The sequence below is a fragment of the Rhopalosiphum padi genome, chromosome 4 (assembly GCF_020882245.1).
Source record: "Rhopalosiphum padi isolate XX-2018 chromosome 4, ASM2088224v1, whole genome shotgun sequence".
Lineage (NCBI taxonomy): Eukaryota > Metazoa > Arthropoda > Insecta > Hemiptera > Aphididae > Rhopalosiphum > Rhopalosiphum padi.
Window position 1 is genome coordinate 38,441,833 of NC_083600.1, and position 22,166 is coordinate 38,463,998.

Genomic DNA, 22,166 nt, shown 5'->3' on the forward strand with positions numbered 1-22,166 from the left:
ATATTCTGCGTTCGTTCACGAAATGAAAAAAAAAGGTGCCAATCAAAAGTTGATAATGATTTTATTAACAGACATACAGTTTGAAAAAAATAAGGGCAACTATACTTCATCTTAAATCGCAAAAAACTTTTTATATTTTTCTAATAAGTATTCTCTACTATAAAATGACCAGTATTATTCACATAAAAGTATAAAAATATATAGTTACTACAATAATATTATTACGTACATTTATTAGGTCACGTGAAACGAATTTATACATTTTTTTTATTCACTTTCTTTATTTTTGATCGCTTTTATTCCCATAACTTCTCCCAATCTGCAGAACGACGCTCGACAATGCAATCAAAATCCATTCAAAAAAGGGTTGTTGATGACGAATGTATAAACCAAGATTGCGACATTTGTATGACCCCTTCTCTTTACCACCGACCAACTTATCATTTCTGCGTGTACAAACTTTTTTCTATAACCATCGGTATCAGTATCGCACGCTTAAAATTTAGTTTTAACATGTTTTTCCTTCAGACCAATAATATCTCAACAGTGTTTATAAAATATGTGAAATTTATTATTAATTATTATATAAAGCAAAAATTAATTATATTATACAAATTGTAATATAGTAAATTTTTTCGATACTACTGATACTACAGACAAATATATCATAATATATATTACCTATACATTAATATTATTCTTTTAAAAATATTTATAAGTAATACAATTTATTGTATCAGTTATGATTGATATTAATTTGGATACCTATCAATATGAGAATATTATTTTATTTAACTGTTTTATAAAGATATGAATTTTAAAATGTTTTTTTTTCAATAATAATATTATTATTATTAATATTAATAATATTATTATAATATTATGTAGGTATATTGAATAAAGTAATAATACGATTTTGTTACAAGGCTAACGTAACTATAGTAGAAAAATCCAATAAATGCAAAAACGGGTAATATTTATTTTTATAGACATTCTGCAATACCTATTGGTTTCAGTTTAATACAATTTTTATAAAGAAATATATTTATATATATATATATATATACAAAGTGTTAAAACACTAACAAAGTATAATAAGAAATTTACAATATTAATATTGAACGTTTTTAGAAAAAAATTTGTTTGAAGAATTTTTATTTACTGACATTTTCCCTTACAAAATGTTTTATTAAAAATAATTAGGTATACATAAATGATTTCTTCATAAATTTAAAAAAATAAAATATTAACAGTTGTTTGTCAGTACTAGACATATAATATGTATTATATTATATAATGTACCTATAGATGAATCATATAATTAAACTTTAAATTTTTGAATGATAACGTTATAATTAATACATTAAATATATGAAAAAGATTTCTTGTCTTGAATATTATTTAAAATTAAAATAATCTAAATACATAAATAACGGTTTATATTATATTGAATTTATTAAGTCCAAACGTGTATAATATGCTGAAATAATATTATTGAAACGTAAGATTGTGTTATTTCGGACAGAAGTGTATAAGAATTGTGATTTTGACAATTTTTCACTTGTGTAGTTGCATAAATACGATTTGGAAACGAATAGATTACATTATAAAAATAACATAGCACTGCAAGAATTAAACATAATATTATTTGTCAACAATGAAATGCTCGCGTATTGTGAACGCGTTAGGTATTATGTATAATAGTGTTCCTATTATACATACATAGGTAATATGATGCGTGATTTCGGGGTCGATAAAAGCGTGTGATGAAAACATTACGCCATGTGGTATGTTACCATAATGTTTGGTTTGTATTATATATTTATTTTTTTACGTACACTTCGAAAACGAAGCCCTTTATGAAGACAGGTCACGTTCGAAATTTTCCATTGAAACGGTGATGATTGTAAACGAGAGAATTACCTAAGAAGCTAGGTAGGTAGGTATATACTATACCTATATATAGGTACACACTCGTATACGTACATTTTGTAATAACCGCTGTGTACATAATAATAATAATAATAATAATAATGTGATAGCCGGTAGTCGTATTATATCATAATACAGTGAATGCGGGAGCAGTCCGAACGGAGTAGAATGCGACGAATAAATTATGATGGTGGTCGCGAGTAGAAAATTGTATGTATGCTATATATTATACGATACGATGAAGGGATTAAAATGTATAACCCACGCGAGTCGTGACCACTTTTTTTTTCGTTTTAATTATTCGTGAATACGATTATCACGTCATCTACTTGACGTTCGCGTCTCTCCCAGATAATGTTTAATACAACCAAATCCGAGCAAACGGTTCGAATGTGACGGGATAAAAAAAAATTTAGGTAAATATAATATCAATATGAAAACGCGCCGCGGAGAGCCGGTGCGAATATAATACGACACGAACATGCGAGACATGAGTTTAAATACCTCGTCATGAATTTATTAAAGTACCTTCATAAAAACGATACGTGGTGTCGGGTTTTCATTTTTCTTCGAGTTTGACTACGTCTGACTTTACATTTGACTTTTCCGCGGCCTTTGCAGGTACCTATGCGTTCGTATATAAATATATTATATAATGTTTAGTTATACCTATACGTATATAATACATATATAATATAGTTATAGGTGTTCGGACGACGGCGCACGTACCTATTAATATAAGCACGCAGAGCATATAATATTACGAAACGGAACGCTCGTCAGCCTTTGCGCCGAGACCTATATATTATGACGTATGTCGTCTATATATAGTATGATATATAGAATTTACAGTGGTGCGTTTTGTCAACCTTTCGTTGTTTTTGTCCTACCTCGTTTTAACGCACCCGGAAGCGTTTTAACGGCAAGTGGCTGGCGCGGCGAGCTAAAGGATTCCGCGACTTCGAGTTTGCCAGCCGAAATTAGGGCTTCCGCGGATTAATGCGCGCCGGGTATATATTATATACGTCGCAGCGGCGGGGACACAAAAGTACGCGCTAAGTACACGACGACGAAATGTTTAAAGACACTCTTAAGCCCGACGAATGGCGTATAAATATTCATACATATACATATATATATATACATACCTATGTATACACAGTGTGAGAGTGAGACGCGGTGAAGAAAGCCTGGTGGAAGGATTAGAACCCATCAGCATTTTCACTCTCTCTCACTCTCACGCGCCCGCACACACACACACACACACACACACACACACACACATATATACGCATAGCTGTACTATACTCTCCTCCGTGTACGTATATACAGTATACACATAATATGTGTATATATATGCGCAATACTTCGTTGCTATATCGTTCGTTCCTTTTCTCCGTCGTCGTCGTCGTCGTCCCTCCGCATCTGTTGTCGTAGTCGGCTTGTGTTTTAATCGCTCAAAACCCTGCAATGGCTGATAAATTGCGTGCCACCTAAACCCTTTCTTCCCCCTACTCGCCCCTTTTCCCATCGTTCCACTAACCCATTGCCACGCACCACCCCGTTCGGGTTTTCCTCGGAAATATCACCTATATACGTATATATAAGTTGGGACCAAATAATAATTATCGTCTGGTTCGACCGTGACAAAAGGGTTTCGTTAAAGAAACAACGGGAAAGATTGTTAATACTTTTTACGGTCCCTCACGAATGCAAATCTAAAAAACGAAATAAAATCTAAAAAAAAAAAAGCTACACCGATAATTTATACAGGACTTTCGCACTTGGTTTAAAAAAAAAAATAAATAAAGAACAAATCCGAACATTAATCAAGACGGTTGAGTTAGCAAACGAATAAAATACACGTTTTTGACATAAGCCGCCGGTGTACGAATGTTTAATGTAATGTACTCATTTAAGTTTATTATATTAAACCGATAAAATAGTTACACGCAGATCGATATTTAAATGACCATTGCTTTATTATTATGGGTATATGGGTACATATATATATGTTATTACTTATTTACATATTATAATATTATTATTTTAATAATTTATTTTAGTCAAGGTAATATCATAAAAGTATTAACTTATTTTATATAATAGAAAAATATTGAGAAGATCTCTTGTTTGTGATATACAAAAAACTGATCAGAATTATAATTTTCTTTTAAACTAATAATGTACGTATAAAATATAAAATGCAAAAACATATTTATTAATTGTGTATAAATTTGAGATTTATAGAAAATACTATAAATACTATATTTGTTATAGACATTTACATATGTTTACACAAACACAATGTTATACTTAAAAGGTATATAACATAAAACCTAAATCACTTATAATATTATTTAATTTATTGAACTTGTTAAAGTAACGTACCTATATAAACAGTTTTTTAATAACTTTTTAATAAATTTGTTGATTAATTGATTTGCTATATGTATAGTTGCTTTAAAATAACAAACATCAGATAAGTTTTAACTTTATTTAATAAACAATGGAATTTTAAGTCATCGACTAGTTTTTCAATGTTTTAATGAGAATTATTATTGTCTTATTAAACCGAGTTTGTTAATTATTTTAAAAACTTTTAGTGTAAAAATATTTTGTATTCCATTTTAAATATTAAAAACTTATTTTCACGAATATTCAGCTATTCCGTGATGTACCAAGAAATTATGAGTAAAGTTAACTTAATAACTTGAATTTCATTTTTGTTTAAGTTATTTTTTTAATCGTATATATAATATATACAGCTTTAACAGTAAAATAAAAGGCAACTATAAATTAGTTAAAGAATGTATTAGTCCACTTGTAAAAATAATTATTTATATAATCGTAATTAAAAAGAGCTACATTTATCTTTCAGTTAATTAAACAAAAATGCTGTGGTTTTTGACCCTTTAATATCTAAAGTGAAGTCGGTTTCTTTAATAAATATGCATTTAATTATCAAACAAACAATGGTTCATTTTATTACTTATACATTGCACAAATTGATTCTGTTAATACAAAAAACAAAATAATCGGTATATATATACTTTAGTTTTACTTAGTTGTATTTAAAATAATTACTAAATTACCTTTATGAATTTATTGGTATATTGTTATTCTCCAATCAAGTATTTATAATATTATATGTACTTATTTCATTCGATTATTTTAAATATTATAACTGTAAAATATAAAATGTTAATTTATGTAAAAAAAATAATATTTACAAATAATATCTGTATAACTGACATTCAACAGGTGTCTGAGGGAGCATTTTTTTTTTATATATTATACAACTTTTGTTTATTTTAATGCTTTATTTTAAACTGTGTTAAAGAAGTGACGTAATAAAGCTGATAATATTTCTATTTATAAGTTATTACTTATTACCTATAGGTATATGTAATTTTTCATCATAATATCCAATATTGTATTCAAGTATACAAAAATGAATAAAAATATATTTACATCACGATTTTTACGTTATTTAGCCATAATTAATAATTATTATGATCTATAAAACAGCTGGTTTCCAACCTTTTTAGTTATGCGGACAACAAAGTTTGTTAAAAACTCTTTGAGGCCTACCAATGACTAATATAGAATACCTATATATACGTGGTCCATGGGTTATGAACTGTTGATCTAAAAAATCGATTAAAACGTCATTTAACTATTGGTTCTGACACGATACAGCATACAGCATACAGATTATACAGTAGTGTCTAATTCATAGTACATATTATTATACATTTTGTTCGAACGCGGATCTACTAAAGCGCATTATCGCGACTTATCAATTTCCCCCCTCCCTCTTCGAAGTTCGCCATCGTACCGAAGCCGTGAGTGCTAATTTTATATAAGCTGTGCCGCCATCGGCCAGCCTTTATATTAGATATTACACTTTTTTTCCTGGCGTTCGGGCCCGACGCATCGTTGCGTCTGTTCGCCGCCTTGTGCCGGGTTGTGCGGCCAAACCGCGTGTGCGGTCAACGCGTTTGTTCGTATTTTAAGCCGTTGTGCCGTTTTTACCAATTTATACGCGTCCCTGTTTGCGTCGCCGCCTACAATTCAATACCTTTGAGTGCGCGGTTGAACTCGTCGGATGCTACGAAGTCTATCGCCCTAATAACGTCGCGGCTAGTTAGCTCCGCGTTACTTGGCAGTAATTAATATTTATATATTACGTGCCGTTGGCATTTACGAGCCGGACACACCGTATATACATATCGTGTATTATTGTTCATCATCCCGTGGATTGCGTACCACGCGGTTGGATCCGCGATTGTTCACATAATACGTAGTTATCTACCAGGCCAATTTCTTACCCGTGGAGAAAGTGCCGAATTGAAGAACCCATTGCAGTCCCCAGAGTTCAGGTGTAACCGGCGGAGAGGTCTTCTGCGTGTTCGCTCAGCTTCAGACGCGATCAGGTCGTTTTATGTTATTTTATATTCTATTGTCTATTTTTTTTTATATACTCTGTTATATTGGCCGGAGTGTGTATATTAATATTATAATATATTATTATTACTATTTTATTAGCTATTATAATCTATTATTACAGGGCGCCCGTTAGGTCTGACATTATATACTATATAGTTATACTTTGTTGTATATTACGGTGTTGATTCGATTATTATTATTTTATAAGTATATTTGTATCAGTTTTATTAATGTAATTAATGCCATTAATTTATTTGTATGTACACATATACCGAGTAACCTTTTCCCGTTTCCAACATCTCGCGAGTCGTGTCCGATAACCGCGAATTTCCAAAAGTAGGATCGGACGCGGCGCCAACATTTGGTAGCAGAGCGTGGTTCCGACCTCAGTGGGGGGTTCGGTAGCGGTGTGTTGGTTCGTGTTTTGCCTTGGTATTTTGGTGCTAAGTACAGTGCTTGGGTGTTCCCCGGACGTTGACATTTATTGTCTATACGTGTGTATTAGTTGACCGGCCTTCCCCGTGGGTGGTTATTATTATTAGTACTATTTAGGTACTGTTAAATTAAATTAAGTTAATGTGTGATGCGCGCATAGTGCAGATAGTAGTATATGGCTGATATAGGCGTTTATTAACATTAAGTTAACCGCGCGTTGGTCGTGGTGTTTGCTATCAGCTGTACTGTAGATTAACGTTAGAGGTAATTCTACGCATCACCTGGATATCGTCGATATATTCAATAAGTTAATGCGTATACGCGATAGCCGTCAGTTTTGATATCGTCGATATATCTAAACTACACTTAATTAGTCGTGTCGGTTGCGACATTGATATCTCCGATATATCAATTGCACTAACGTCGTAGGTATACTACGTAATTTGCGCCTGTCGTTGAAGTGATATCGCCGATATATCATTATTATTATTTATTATTCGCGCCGGTCGCTGTGAAATATTTTAACATTTTGGGTATTGTCCGTTCACTCCGGTTGTTTATACCGTGTTGTGATTTAATTCGTAAGAATTCATTCGGTTGTAGTCTTCCATAGTAGCGTAGGGTGGGGTCCGCTACCATGGCCGAAGATGAAGAGCGTCTCCGTCGTTTTACAAGATTATTAAAATTGAATACTATAAAGCGCGCGACTGTGATTGCGCAAATTCGAAGCACACATGATGTGGCATTACGTGTCGTTACCGACAATAGCTTAGTCTCCCTGTACTCCTTTTACGTGGCTGACCTAGACTCTTTGTGGCACGAGTTCAAGTCTTTTGATCTGGTCGTATTAAACTGTTTGTTTGAGCTTAACAGGGCGGACGAGTATTCGTTAGACTTACATTCTACCATGCGCAAACTTGTCGACATGTCCAAAACCGTTTGGACACAAATATGTCATATGGGCACGGAGCGTATTATTAAAGCACATCCGACGACTTTTGAGTCAATTCCGCGAACGTCGAAGACTGTCCGCGGCCAATGTATTAGTTTTCCGAGTGGACATTTTTCGGAAGTGTTACCGACCCGTCCGTTTGCGTCCGATATAAATTCAGTCGTGTCCCGCCCAACCGCCACACCATTGTTGAATCGTGATTATGATATGTTAGATTGTAATTTGTTGACGTTCAGGTCACCATTGGCCAAGTTGGTTTTTACGCTCGGGCCTGTAATGAGATCGCCGAATTTCGTAAGGCCGTGTATTTATGATTTGTTTAGAAACGGGCCGCTCCTCCCCCCCGATATTATCTGTGCAGTCCGCGCTGCCAATGGAGCTCATAAGTGGTCATTGAACTTTGTTAAAGGTTCGGCCGTGTTAAAGCGCGTAGTCGCGCCGCCGCCGCCGCCTGTGTTCCCACTCCACCCCGTGGTATTCCGTAGGCCTACAATGTGCGTACAAAATCCGGAACGCTATCGCGATGCGTATCCGTCGTTATCGATATATTATTTACCTGCGCGTCGCCGTCTTCAATACGTGATGGGATCGCCGTCGTCATTACGTCAATGGGCAGACGTGACAAGTATCGTGGTTTGGGTAATAGGCCTTCACAAATCGTTTAAAAAATATATGTTCAATCGCGGGTATCAGATCCGCACATTGTTAATGACCGGTTTCTTTGGACAGTATATTAAATCATCGAACGTCGATAGGGCGTTGCGTGGCATAATGCCGATTATTCCAGCCCGACTCCTCTTATACTGGTGTAACACACATGGAGCGAACGGCGATCCGTTGGAATGGGACGACTCATCTCCGTCGCTATCCTTATGTGATTTACCCAAATTTCTGTCGTCGTGTATCACGCGTATTGTTGATATGACCAACCAATTGTCTACGCGTACTTGTAATATTGACCACATGTTGCATACTGTGGTTCATAGGCGTCGTAAGAGTGCCACTCGTGGTCGACATAACTGTGACCCGTCGGTCCTTGTTGTCATTTGCGAAGCTTGGGTATCGTATATATTACCTCCAAGTAATTTGTTTCCGTATATAGTTTTTGACGGAGGCGGTCGACCGCGGCGCTTAGCCCGGTCTAAGCGCGAACGTACCATTTACGTAACGTCGATCTCTTGCGTCTCACAGCACTTCGGTCACCGATTGCACCGATTGTTGTGCTCCACCAATCCGTGTGTCAGTACCACGATGCGTTCCGCATCGTCATCGGGACAGGGGGCAGACCCGTTACATATGTACGAATTGCGGCTAATAATTGTCCGTCGAAAGGTAAGGAGTGATGTAATATGTCCATGGTGGCATTATTACCCACCAATAATTTGAAAATGATTTACTATCATTGTCGCGTCCTTTTGTGTCACCTATAAGCACTGTGCTCCTTGACACGACGCGTCTGGCTCACCAACCCAACCACCTGTTAATTATTTTATTGTATTGCACGTTATTTAACTATGTATAGACATGTCGCTACTGGTTGGGTGTTGGAACGGGGGGAGTCCTCATGTATAAAGCCGAAATATAATTTGATCGGTATTATTATTATTATTTTGTAATTTATATTATTTTGTTCTATTGTTTTGTGTCCATAATTGTGTACATTATTTTGATATCGTCTTACGACTGGTAAAATGATTATTTAATTATAAATTTATAAATTATGTTTATTTCACTTTTACAAAATTATTAATTATTTTTTATAGTGCCTTTGCGAATTTCATTTTGTTGTACGGACATACGTCCTTAATATATTTTTTTTTGTATTTTTACAATTATTTATTACCTGAATCATATTCTGTTCATTGGATTGTTTTTTTTTTCTATTATATATGTGTTTAATGATTTTTTCTCTCCTTATAAAAAAAAAAATAATGTGAGTCATTGGCACTACAATTTGTAACAGGTTATGAGACCGGCAGCTATTGACGTCGTACTTCCATCTTCATTGGACTTCCGATCCGGTTCTCTCGTCAACGCAAGTGATGCAAAGCCTCACGAGGGGAGGATGTTCGAACGCGGATCTACTAAAGCGCATTATCGCGACTTATCAATTTCCCCCCTCCCTCTTCGAAGTTCGCCATCGTACCGAAGCCGTGAGTGCTAATTTTATATAAGCTGTGCCGCCATCGGCCAGCCTTTATATTAGATATTACACTTTTTTTCCTGGCGTTCGGGCCCGACGCATCGTTGCGTCTGTTCGCCGCCTTGTGCCGGGTTGTGCGGCCAAACCGCGTGTGCGGTCAACGCGTTTGTTCGTATTTTAAGCCGTTGTGCCGTTTTTACCAATTTATACGCGTCCCTGTTTGCGTCGCCGCCTACAATTCAATACCTTTGAGTGCGCGGTTGAACTCGTCGGATGCTACGAAGTCTATCGCCCTAATAACGTCGCGGCTAGTTAGCTCCGCGTTACTTGGCAGTAATTAATATTTATATATTACGTGCCGTTGGCATTTACGAGCCGGACACACCGTATATACATATCGTGTATTATTGTTCATCATCCCGTGGATTGCGTACCACGCGGTTGGATCCGCGATTGTTCACATAATACGTAGTTATCTACCAGGCCAATTTCTTACCCGTGGAGAAAGTGCCGAATTGAAGAACCCATTGCAGTCCCCAGAGTTCAGGTGTAACCGGCGGAGAGGTCTTCTGCGTGTTCGCTCAGCTTCAGACGCGATCAGGTCGTTTTATGTTATTTTATATTCTATTGTCTATTTTTTTTTATATACTCTGTTATATTGGCCGGAGTGTGTATATTAATATTATAATATATTATTATTACTATTTTATTAGCTATTATAATCTATTATTACAGGGCGCCCGTTAGGTCTGACATTATATACTATATAGTTATACTTTGTTGTATATTACGGTGTTGATTCGATTATTATTATTTTATAAGTATATTTGTATCAGTTTTATTAATGTAATTAATGCCATTAATTTATTTGTATGTACACATATACCGAGTAACCTTTTCCCGTTTCCAACATCTCGCGAGTCGTGTCCGATAACCGCGAATTTCCAAAAGTAGGATCGGACGCGGCGCCAACACATTTTATCTTGTAATTATATTTAAAATCTTACAAATCTTTACAGTTATTGCCCATTGAGTAAACCCACCGATAAATATCCGTTCACGATAACCTTCAGTATTGCGGCTGTGAACGGTTTAAGTTATTTCAATATGTTCTATTGAATTCGGCATTACAGTATTTCTATATTCTATATATATAATATTATGTATAATAATTTATGATACTGAACTCGTTTAGTATAATCGAACAGGATGTCTGTTACACGACGTGGTAAAATATACATGTCAGTCGATAATATACATTTGACCCATCTACGTTTTCGGTATAGTAGGTGTCCTATAGCAGTAGGTATTGTGTGTCCTGCAAAGTACAATAATTCGATTTCGTTGAATGACGCGCGGGAGTGGAAAAAAAATCATTAAATCTTAGCTTGTCAGCAGTAGCGCGTTATAATAATAATAATAATAATAATAATATAATATATACATACAATAAAGAGCATCGTTTCACGACGAATACGACTTGGACATGCTCGCAAAAATATGGTGTACAAAAAAAAATCGTGTTTTTGATTAATATTATTATTATTATTATTATTATAAATTTATAATGCACCCCCAGTACGGTTATTTTCGGTCAGCGTCTGTTCGGACCTCAGAGGGGGGCCACAGTCGCTAGATCCAACTCTACACACTGTATATATATATTATTTAAGTGACGGTGGCTGCGATATTTGCGCGGGCGTATTGTCGGCAGACAATGTGCAGTAGGCGTATTCTTTGGAATCCGCGTGAAAGCCACGATAATATCAACAATAATAATATTGATTCGATAGAAAAATACACGCGTATGATATAAATACAAATAATTCCTATAGAAATGATGTTATTGTCTCGCACATAATTCAGCGGCGCATTGAAAACCAACAACAATCGTTGTCGACGACCGCTAAAAATGTAAACGTTTATATTACTGTTAGTGCGAAATACGCGCACTCGTAATCACACAGAAGCACTCACACAATGACATATACTATCATGTGTGTATAATATATAATAATATAACAACAACGCGTATAATGCATACCTACGAGTGCAGTCGTATCGTCAAAGGTCCGTGCGGTATGCGCGTGTGGACGCGGTGCGTTGGGGATGACAATTTCGAGGGTTTGCGGACAAAGAAACGCAATTTGTCAGCTACGCAGGTCCACCTGGAAAACTGACCGGACACGTTCGACAGAGGGACATTTCACCGCCGTCTCCGTCATTATATATTATATTATATTATATTTCTAGCGTATAAAATATTTTCTTCAACCCATAATAATACACCATCACTCGCCGTCGTTTTTGTCCGTCACACTGCACTCGGGTTTCTCGCCCCCAAGCACACAGACACACACACACACACACATATTCGCACCCGCATCTATTATATGTATATAGGAGAGAGAGAGCGAATTCCTGTCGGGAAATCAATTTATACTCTTTCACCTGTCGGCAGGTATTTTCAGACCGACGTCAAAAGCCCTGGCGAGCTTGTATCCAAGGAGACAAGTCTGGCAAGGATACCTCGTCGTGCGTTTACGGCGAATTAGCCACAGACGCCGATTCACGGTTCGCCGATTGCGCCCGCTAGTCTACCCGCCGCACTCAGCTACTATACGTACAGTGTACACCCGCCAGCCTTCATTATATACACTATACACGCCACCGCCGCCGACGACGACGACGAATACGAGACGGTGGCGAAGGCGTCACGTGGAAACGTAATAATATTTTACCCTTATAAGACCGACCCCCGCGACACCGTTTTCAAATAAATCGAAAACAATACGAGCTGCCAAAGCTCTATCCTTATTTCGGCGAGATTTTTTACTTCTACCTCCATTATTATTTTACGATTTTTTTCATAAAATATTTATATTTATATCTACCCGTAATTATTAGCAGATGTTTGATGAATTAAATAAATTATATTAATATAAAAAGAGTTAACTTGAACATTTAATTTCGTGAGTTATGGTATAATTATTGATATAATATCAGGTTAAAGATTTCCGTTTTACAAAACATTAAATATTTTATATGTAATAGATGTAAGTACAAAACTTATTTTTGAATAGTTAAAATATAATATTGTGCTAGATTGTAAACTAGTTATGATTGTAATAAAAATTTTAGAAACATTTCACCAGATTTCAATATTCTGATACTATTTTTTATTATTTTTTTGTAGAAATGCAAGTGAACACTTCTACACATAATTAATTATAGATCAATCATCTTTCATTCGCGCATAAAATTCAAACAAGAAATATAATTAGTCCAAAACAAATTATTTCAAATCTGGATACTATTTGTTTTTCTATCGAAATACATTACACCTCAGTTAGCATTAATTCAGTTAGATGTGTAAACTATGTTCAAATGTGTTCTGAAAAACTATGGCATAATAATTTGGTAAGTTTAAATTTCTGTTTTAGTTCAGATTATTGTACTTGGAATATGCATTATATTATATTTAGATGACATATATTTAAATATATTTTAAATTCAAATACAAATCGCTATATAATAGTAAAATATAAAATTGAACACGTTAAAACAATTTCTTAGTTTAAAGCCACATTTATGATTACAGCGGTGAGTTGATTTCTGTATAATATTGTTTATATTATAGTAGTAACACTACTTGGTTTTTATGTTTGTCAAGGTTATGATCAATAATTTTTCATTTAATATTCTCAGATTTGTTATGCTAATTTACGTTAAGCTAAAAAACAAAAACAAGTTTACTCTATAAAATACTGATTGAAATAATTGCTGAACATAGATATTCTAGGTTGATGACCCGACAATAAAAAAAAAGTTATAAGATCTTGCTCTATGTCATCGGTTCTAAGCTTAATATTTTATAATTATAAATACCAATATAAAATGCTATACAATAACATAAATCCATAAACTGTATATTTATTGGTACATATGTATGGAGTTTGGTAAATTTCATAAATATATACAAGTCTTGTACTTATAATAATTTGTTTATGGAAAAAATAATTAAAATATAAACTATAATGAATTCTGTTTTTATTGTAATAAATTGTATGTACATAGTTATATAAATAATACAATTATTCGATCAGGAATTATTTGTGAGTGTTTTTTTTCGAGAAGAATTTTATATTTTAAACCTTATTACAATTTCTTTTCATCGATTCTTAAAAATCGTGAAATCGAATTTTCTTCATTTGTATCCAGTTTTACCAGTGAGTAAATGGTATATTATATAAAGTTTAGTATATATTATTATGTATTTATGTATAACAAACTACGTGTTCTATTAAAATGTCAAAATATTGCAGTGATAATATTATAATACTATAATATGATGTGATACGAAACATTAAGTAAATTGAAATAAATTCAAAATTTGACGTGTAATCGACGCTGGACTCTGTATTTGGAATCGTTATAATATGGTGTACACTATTCTAAACGGATATTGGAAAAAATCACTGTGAAAGGTTAATTATTACTGTGGGTTTGTGTTCTGGACATTTTCTAAAACGCATAATATTGATCTGAATACAATGTATAAGTATTGGTTTTGTCGTGTCAAAGGAGAGGGTGGCGCGGGTTAGAGATATTTTACTAATATACTGGAAAACGATTCTATTTAATGTTTTATGAGAATAAAAAACATTTCACATTATTCTAACGATATATAATGTGAGGTGATGCCTACCTACGTCTCAAAAAAAAAAAAAAAGTCGTATTTGTTTTGTGGCCGCCGAATAACAACAATAATAAAAATCGAAAATAAATAGTCGTGTCGCGTAGCAGAGAGAGAGCGCCGCCGCTATATATATGGTGCGGTGGATTATAAAATATATATTATTATTATAATATTGCCAGCCATGTCTTATAATACACTACATCATATTATATATATATATACATGTATGGATTGATGCTGGTACGCATTGTAATAGACGTGGTGGTTATCGGCTGGCTATTACGTATATGGTAATGAGATTAGACGATTTACGTTATTCACAGAACGTGCGTCTCGTTTATTTGACCATCGAGGCCGTTATCACCCCGTCGTGAACGGATTTCCACGGTATAGGTACCTACGCCGCCGCGAGAGAGAATAGTGAACGATGTCGTACCTATTATAATATTATGCCGTTTAAGCGCCTCCGCGGATCGTCGTCGTCGTCGTCGACCGAGGACCACCCGCTTGCGCGAAAAAGCGGATAAATACAAATAAATATACACACACACACACACACACTGCAAGAGCTCGCCGACGACACGAAGATATTAATATTATTATTATTATTATTATCCGCTGTGCGGTGTGCGAGAATAACGAAAAACCTAATTACGTATAATATTATTATTATTATTATTGTTGTTGTTGTCGGTGTGCCGACGCGTATAATATTTTCCGATATGTTATGTGACACAAACTCGTACGATTATTATTATGGTACCTGTTGTACCGACGTCGGCGTGTATATATCTATAATATATGTTATAGGTAAATGTTTTAAAAAGTATATTTATTCGACGTGTGTGTGATGCGTGTGCGTGCGAACGGCGGCGTGCCGGCGCCGTCGGCATTAGACCAAGACTCTATAACTGGTAAGGCTGATGGGGGTGGGGGGGGGGGGGAGAAACGAAAATTTAATGAAAAAAACCGCCTTTTAATTAAACGCGTTTTATTTTATTATCATCTTTATTATTATTATTGTCATTATCGTTATTATCATTATTATACAGTACGTCGTACCTGTTACCTGCGCTGCCGCAGCAGTGCGTTATACGCGACAAACGCCGCTGTACAATAACCTATAGAATAATATTCGTCCGGGGAGAGGTGCGGAGAGGGGGACATTTATCCGCCCAGGGACGACTTCGGAGTCGCACGGGGTTGACATGTTTATTCGGCCATCAAGCAGCAGTTTTGTCGGTCTCCCGACGGCGCGTACATATATATATATATAATGATGTGTGTAGTCGGGTCGGACTGATATGTGCGCGCCGCAGTCTCACGCTGAGCGTAATCCGACGCGTTATAATGTTATTACCTATTACCGGGGTTCTGGTACGCATACACATTATAATGTATTATGTATATATTATACGGAGTGTGTGCTATTATATATATATATATATATTTATATACGTGATATAATGTGATACGTACGGTGTATATATACGATTTTTATTATGTTCACATTATTTTAGTTGCATTCAAACGGTTGACCGCCGAAAACACACCGCCGCTAATTGAATTCGTTTACGATTATCATCGTCGTCGTTTCCCAGAGATACGGTCGTGTTTTGTGGACGGATTATCGGCAATCGTAAATATCCGATTTTTGTCGCCCGACAATCGAGAATGGGTACCGATCGACAGACCCTACGCGTATATACGAGTAATGTAGGTAGGTAGGTGCTCGCTAGCTGCGTTATTACTAAAACTACGGTTTGCGTATAATAATATATGTTATTAAGGTAGGCTATATACATAATAATATTACACGGTCCTTTTGTATCGTCGACGGCCACCGACGTCGAGTCAAAACCGCACGGACACTATGCCGACAACTTACTATCAACTAATGTTTCTAAAGGATTATAAAATCTCTTCGATTCCGCAAGATATCGCAACTCGCAATCCCGCGGACAACGTATAATATATTAAAAATAATAATATCGTCAATGCTCGAAACATTTGTATTATTAACGTCCTTTTTGTTTATCCGATATAACATATAATGTATAATATTGGTATTATAATCAACAAGGCCGCATCACGTACAAGACAAACGCAATCGTGTCATTGTAATTTTTAAATATTAATTCAAATATTAAAAACTATCGTTTATCATTATTTATTTATTATATTTTTTTTATGGGTATTTGAAGTTTCTGAGAACGATATGAAATAAAATAGTTACCTACCGTAAAACAAAATTGAGTGTAAATTATTTCTCAGAAACGTTTTCTAGCGCCTAAACTTGGATAATATTGTTTTATATTCATAACTTAATAAATTTGACAATTTACATAAATAATCGAAAACGTCCTGCCTCTATAAGACACTGTACGACAATAACGGTATCCTTTTAAATAATTTAACAATTTCAACAAAAAGCGTATGATATTATATATGATGTACCTATATGACGTATATTCTGTTTGTACGAGAATATATCATTTTAAACGTCAGATATTTCCATTAAATGCGAATCCTACATAATATTAATATATTATATTTTTATCTCTATACATGTTTGTGTATATAGTGGTTTATTGACTATATACGGTTTCGTAAACTATTTGAATGTTGTTTAAAAATTAAACGTATATACATCGTGTTTAAATTTTAATATCGTTTTTTAACGTTGTATGAAAGTTAAAAAAAAAAGTTATATAAGTGTTTGGGTTTCGGGCAAAATTTTAAAGCAATAAATATTAACAAATATAAGTAATATAATAACATATATTGTGGTTAAAACATACCTAATGTTATATCTACTTGTTTACCAAAATATTAGTTGTTCATCGTGTATTAATATTAATCGTTTTTCTTGCTTTAAATTTCGACTAATAATTTATTTAAATTCATTTAAAATTCATGTAGATAATCGATGGTGTCGTAGTAGAGACTATATAGATACATTTTTTTCTGCCCTATAAAAATTCATGTGACAAAAATATAGGATTTTATGGAATTTCGTCAACAGTCTTCATCACCACACGAACACATCTATAGTAGTTACCAAAGAAAAAAAATCAACTAAAATATGTTTAAATACAAAAAGGTATTATTTAATTTTCACACAATAAAATATAAAGACTATTCATATTATGGCCATTTTTAATTTACAAAACAATTTTTTAATATAGAATTATACATATGATTTGTTATTTAAAAAAAAAATTATATACTATTCGCTCATTTAGTTATTTTTCTCGAGCCTCTATTCGAAATCCACAGCATACCTAATATTTTAATACACATAATATTTTTTTTAATTCGTTTTATTGTTCTATTATTAAATATACATACTTTTTTATTTTGTCATATACATTTTGGCAACATTCACAAACATTCGAGAACTTTTTTGAGTAGTAAACACTGAACCAATTGTAGATGATAAAAAGTAATAACTATATATAGTAATATAATAAAAATTATAATTTCACAAATTTCTCGTGAAAAAAGAAAAAGCCACTATCTATTATATAAGTGTGTTAACCTCATGGTGTTGACCTTAAAGTATATCACATCTAAATCAAATACCACATAAATAATAATCATTAACATTTCCAACTTTTAGTACATCGCCTGACTTAAATGACCTAGAAAAAAAAATAACAATAATGTTATTATTTGTATAAAACAAATTAATCTAATAAGCTTAACATATATATAAATTTAAAAATTTCACCATTTACAGAAGCTGAAGTTATGTTTAATTTTAATAAATACTAACTAATAGTAATAATAATATTAAACATAATATATATATATATATATTAACAATCATCTTCAATTATCATTTTCAATTTCTTAAAAAGCATATTATTATAATAGCTTAACATTCTATTTATATATATTAATGTGTATAATGTTATGGGGGTTATCGATAAAAGGAATAGATTGGTTTTGAAGTAAATAAAAATGTAATAATAAATTATATGTTGAAAATTTATGAGAAAAATATTATGTAAATTTAGTAATTCATTTTTTATTTTACATTTATAATTTGAAATTTGCGGCCTCTGTGACTAAGAACGTGAGACGTGTCCAGAATCATCCCTTTTCCTATATTCAGTGTTTTATATAACGATATTGTCCATAATATTATCGACGTTATAAAAAAAAAAAATATCTCCTCATAGACGCTAAAACAGGTCACTGGTAACAATAAAATTAATTTTTAATGTGATAAAATTAAATCCAAGAAAGCTCAATAATATTTAATTATTTGCGTTCAACGAACAACGATGGGTTATAATATCATTATACAAACTAAAAAGCCACTAAGCATTATGTATGTTCTAAATATGAATTGTAACAATGTGTGACTTCATAATTATGTCATTCGTGCTGTGTATTAACATTAATAGATGGCAAATTACAATTAAACTATATAATTTACTTAATATTAGGTAGTTGTGTCTTGTTAAAAAAATGACTACATTTAAACAGTGTTTTAAAGTTTCATCATTACCTTTTAGGCTTACCTGGGTCATACCATTTTTATTTGTATCGATTTTTAATGTATTTGATTTATTTGGGTTTTTTCGTTCAATGTATTTTGTAAACGGTTTTTTTTTAAATACTGAGTTTATATTTTTAAATAAAAATTAATTTGAACAAATAAAATATAATATTATTTTATGATGGTTTTATTATGATTACACTTAAAACAGACTATGTGTAAAAATGTTTATTGCTAAAATATTACGTAAAGCAGAAAAAAATACATACACAAAAGTGTTGATATATATATATATATATTCCGAACAAATTCAAAATTCCTAAAGGAAAAAATATCATATTTTAACTGGAAACCTTACACATGCAGTTGTGTGATGTGTCATACATAATTTAAGAATAATGACAGATGACAGAACAGTAGACAGTTTCAATATTATTAAGACAATAATATACTCAATAGTATATTATGTTTGAAATCATGTTTTTAATGATCTAAACTTTAGATTTTAAAACTATCAACAATCATTACTGAACTACTAAGATTTAAATAGCTTATTAGTTATTATATATTATAATAACGTACATGATCTAGAGACCCGGGAGATTGATTAAATATAAATGAAAAACACGACCGCTGCATTATTTGTTGTTATTTGTTGTTGTATTGCATTTTGTAGATAATTCTATTGCAATCACTCATAATCTTTTCAACACAGCCTACAGGGGTGTCGGGAGAACAAAATGTGCTATGACCCGCGGGGTCGAATTGAAACTGCTGTTATTGCACCATGTTTATATCTATACAGTATAGAGTACATACACACACATAAGGACGACAAAGGTCTTCTCGTCGTGTTCGAGACAACGGCTGTAAAGCTTTTGTTTCGCTGACCATTGGGGTGTACGCAGCCCTAATTGAAAGCTCATTAAAATTGCACATCTGTGTCTCGCTCCGTTTCATCGCGTCCGTATACCTACGTGTATATATATATATATATATATATCGCCGTAATACAAAAGCCGCCCGTGTCGTCCTTTGGAGCACCAAACTGTACATTATATATTAATACACTATTATACTGCACGTTTATTATATTATATTTATATATTTTTTTCCCCAGTAAATCTCGTTTTTTCGACAGCCAGTTGTGTCATTACATCGCAAATAGTTTCCTATATCGTCCGCTCCGCCAGCGCTCTACAGTAGTTGTACTATACATACACAATTTATATGATTCATTTTTCACGACCACCGCGACCTTGCGTTTATTTAGGGCCTCGTACGACTTTCATAAATCATCCGTCCCTCGCCGTTCGCCGATGGTCTTGCGGATGAAGAACTATCGAGGACGAGGAAACAAAAACCGAAAAATACTTTGCGACTTGTCTCATTCCTCAATATCGAATCGGTAGCGGCTGAACCGACGTATAATATAATGTATCGAACCCCCCTTGCTTAATTTTCCAATATGTGTGTGTGTGTGTGTGTGTGTGTGTGTGTGTGTGTGTTTTTTTTTTATTTCATATACCCACACATTCGTGGGTGCAGCGGAAAAGCGCGGGGGCACCCCGTTGAACGCAAAACACGACCATAAAATCAACCGACCATCAAACTGCGTAAGAGAGCCCGAACGACAGGAACAAATGTCTCGAAAAATACAAGTGGCTCGTCATTAACATACATTATGCGCGCATTTCGGAGAACTTAATGTAGCGGAATTTTTTTTTTTTCGGAAACCGTTCTATGACACTTTATACGCGATGTACGCGTTTATTTCGTCGTCATTTTGAGAAAAATATGTACACTGCACGGCGGAAAAACCACCCCGCGTAGGACAACGGGTAAAATAATAATATAAAAACAAATTAAATTGCGCTTATTACCCGTGACAAATTATGTTTTTTTTTCCCATCCGCGCCGTGTATGCTGCAGTATTATAATAACGGGGCATAATAAGAGCCATCGACGTGATCTCAAATGCACTTCATTTTTCCTCGTCGCGCATCTGTTTACCCTTTATTACACGCTGTCTACGTAAATAATGCCGTATATGCGTATGTATATTCTCCGGGGGGCCACCGAGTCCGCGTTCGGGTGGTTAGGACTTATGTTAATCCGTCGTCATTATCCGGTCGTTTTTATGATAGTTTTTATATATATATAATATAATATCAAGCTATAATGGCACATTACATTAAGTTTTTGATAATAACGTTTACTCTATAACGCGTTCGATGCTCATCGTATTATATATATATGTATATACCTACCCGACGATAATAGTAATAATAACTAATAATTATCTATACATACATAATAGGTTGTCGTGCAGTAGTTCGACTACAGTATCACGTATAATAATAAGGGTGGTTATATTATTATTATTGTGTTTAATTTACCTTGTCCGCGTTTCGTGTCATTCTACTCGTGTATTTATTACGAAAAAGGAACGCTGCTGTCGTCGTTTACAATTGTGCCCGCGGGTTTATTTATATACGTTGGTTTTAAAAACTCAATAACCATAAAATAAAATATACCAAACGTATTTAAATAATATAATATATAATATTTCGGTTGTCTCTGGGCGTAACTAGTTTTGAACGGTATACACAGTCGTCTTAACGACAGCGGTTCGAATACAAAACGCCCCACGTCCGGCGATTGAATCTGGTTTTATTATTTATAATTTTTAATATTAAATCTTCTTGACGATTTTGTATATATTGTGTGTGTGTGTGTGTGTGTGTGTGTGTGTGTGTGTGTGTGTGTGTGTGTGTGTGCGTATAAATTCGTCGAAATCTCTTCGATGACGTTACTGTTTAACTCATTTTTATGCGATAAATATGACGTTTTATTTTTCTTATTTTGTTAGTATGTAATAATATTATTCGATACGTGTCTCTCTCTACTCTCCTCAGAAGTTCTTAAATTATTTACTCTGATAATAGTATAATATACAAAATATTTTGTAACCAAACACGCATAATGCTTATAATAGAACACTATAATATTCAAGTCATCTGTTTACTAAAATAATGTATAT

At 33.6% G+C, this 22,166-nt stretch overlaps 1 protein-coding gene across 3 annotated transcripts in view; it reads left to right on the top strand.

Annotated features, from left to right (window-relative positions):
• The window catches only part of LOC132929337 (uncharacterized), a 110,321-nt gene that overhangs the window by 64,237 nt on the left and 23,918 nt on the right, over positions 1 to 22,166 (top strand). The window contains exons 3-4 of one of the 3 annotated variants that reach the window (XM_060994628.1): positions 12,376 to 12,640; positions 13,111 to 13,874. The exons of 1 other annotated variant lie outside the window; for it this stretch is intronic. In XM_060994628.1, the coding sequence (XP_060850611.1) occupies positions 12,376 to 12,640; positions 13,111 to 13,138 (293 nt within the window). In that variant the 3' untranslated portion in view covers positions 13,139 to 13,874. Of the gene's footprint in view, positions 1 to 12,375; positions 12,641 to 13,110; positions 13,875 to 22,166 lie in introns of those variants that run through there. One more of the 3 variants, XM_060994627.1, reaches the window with a different exon arrangement.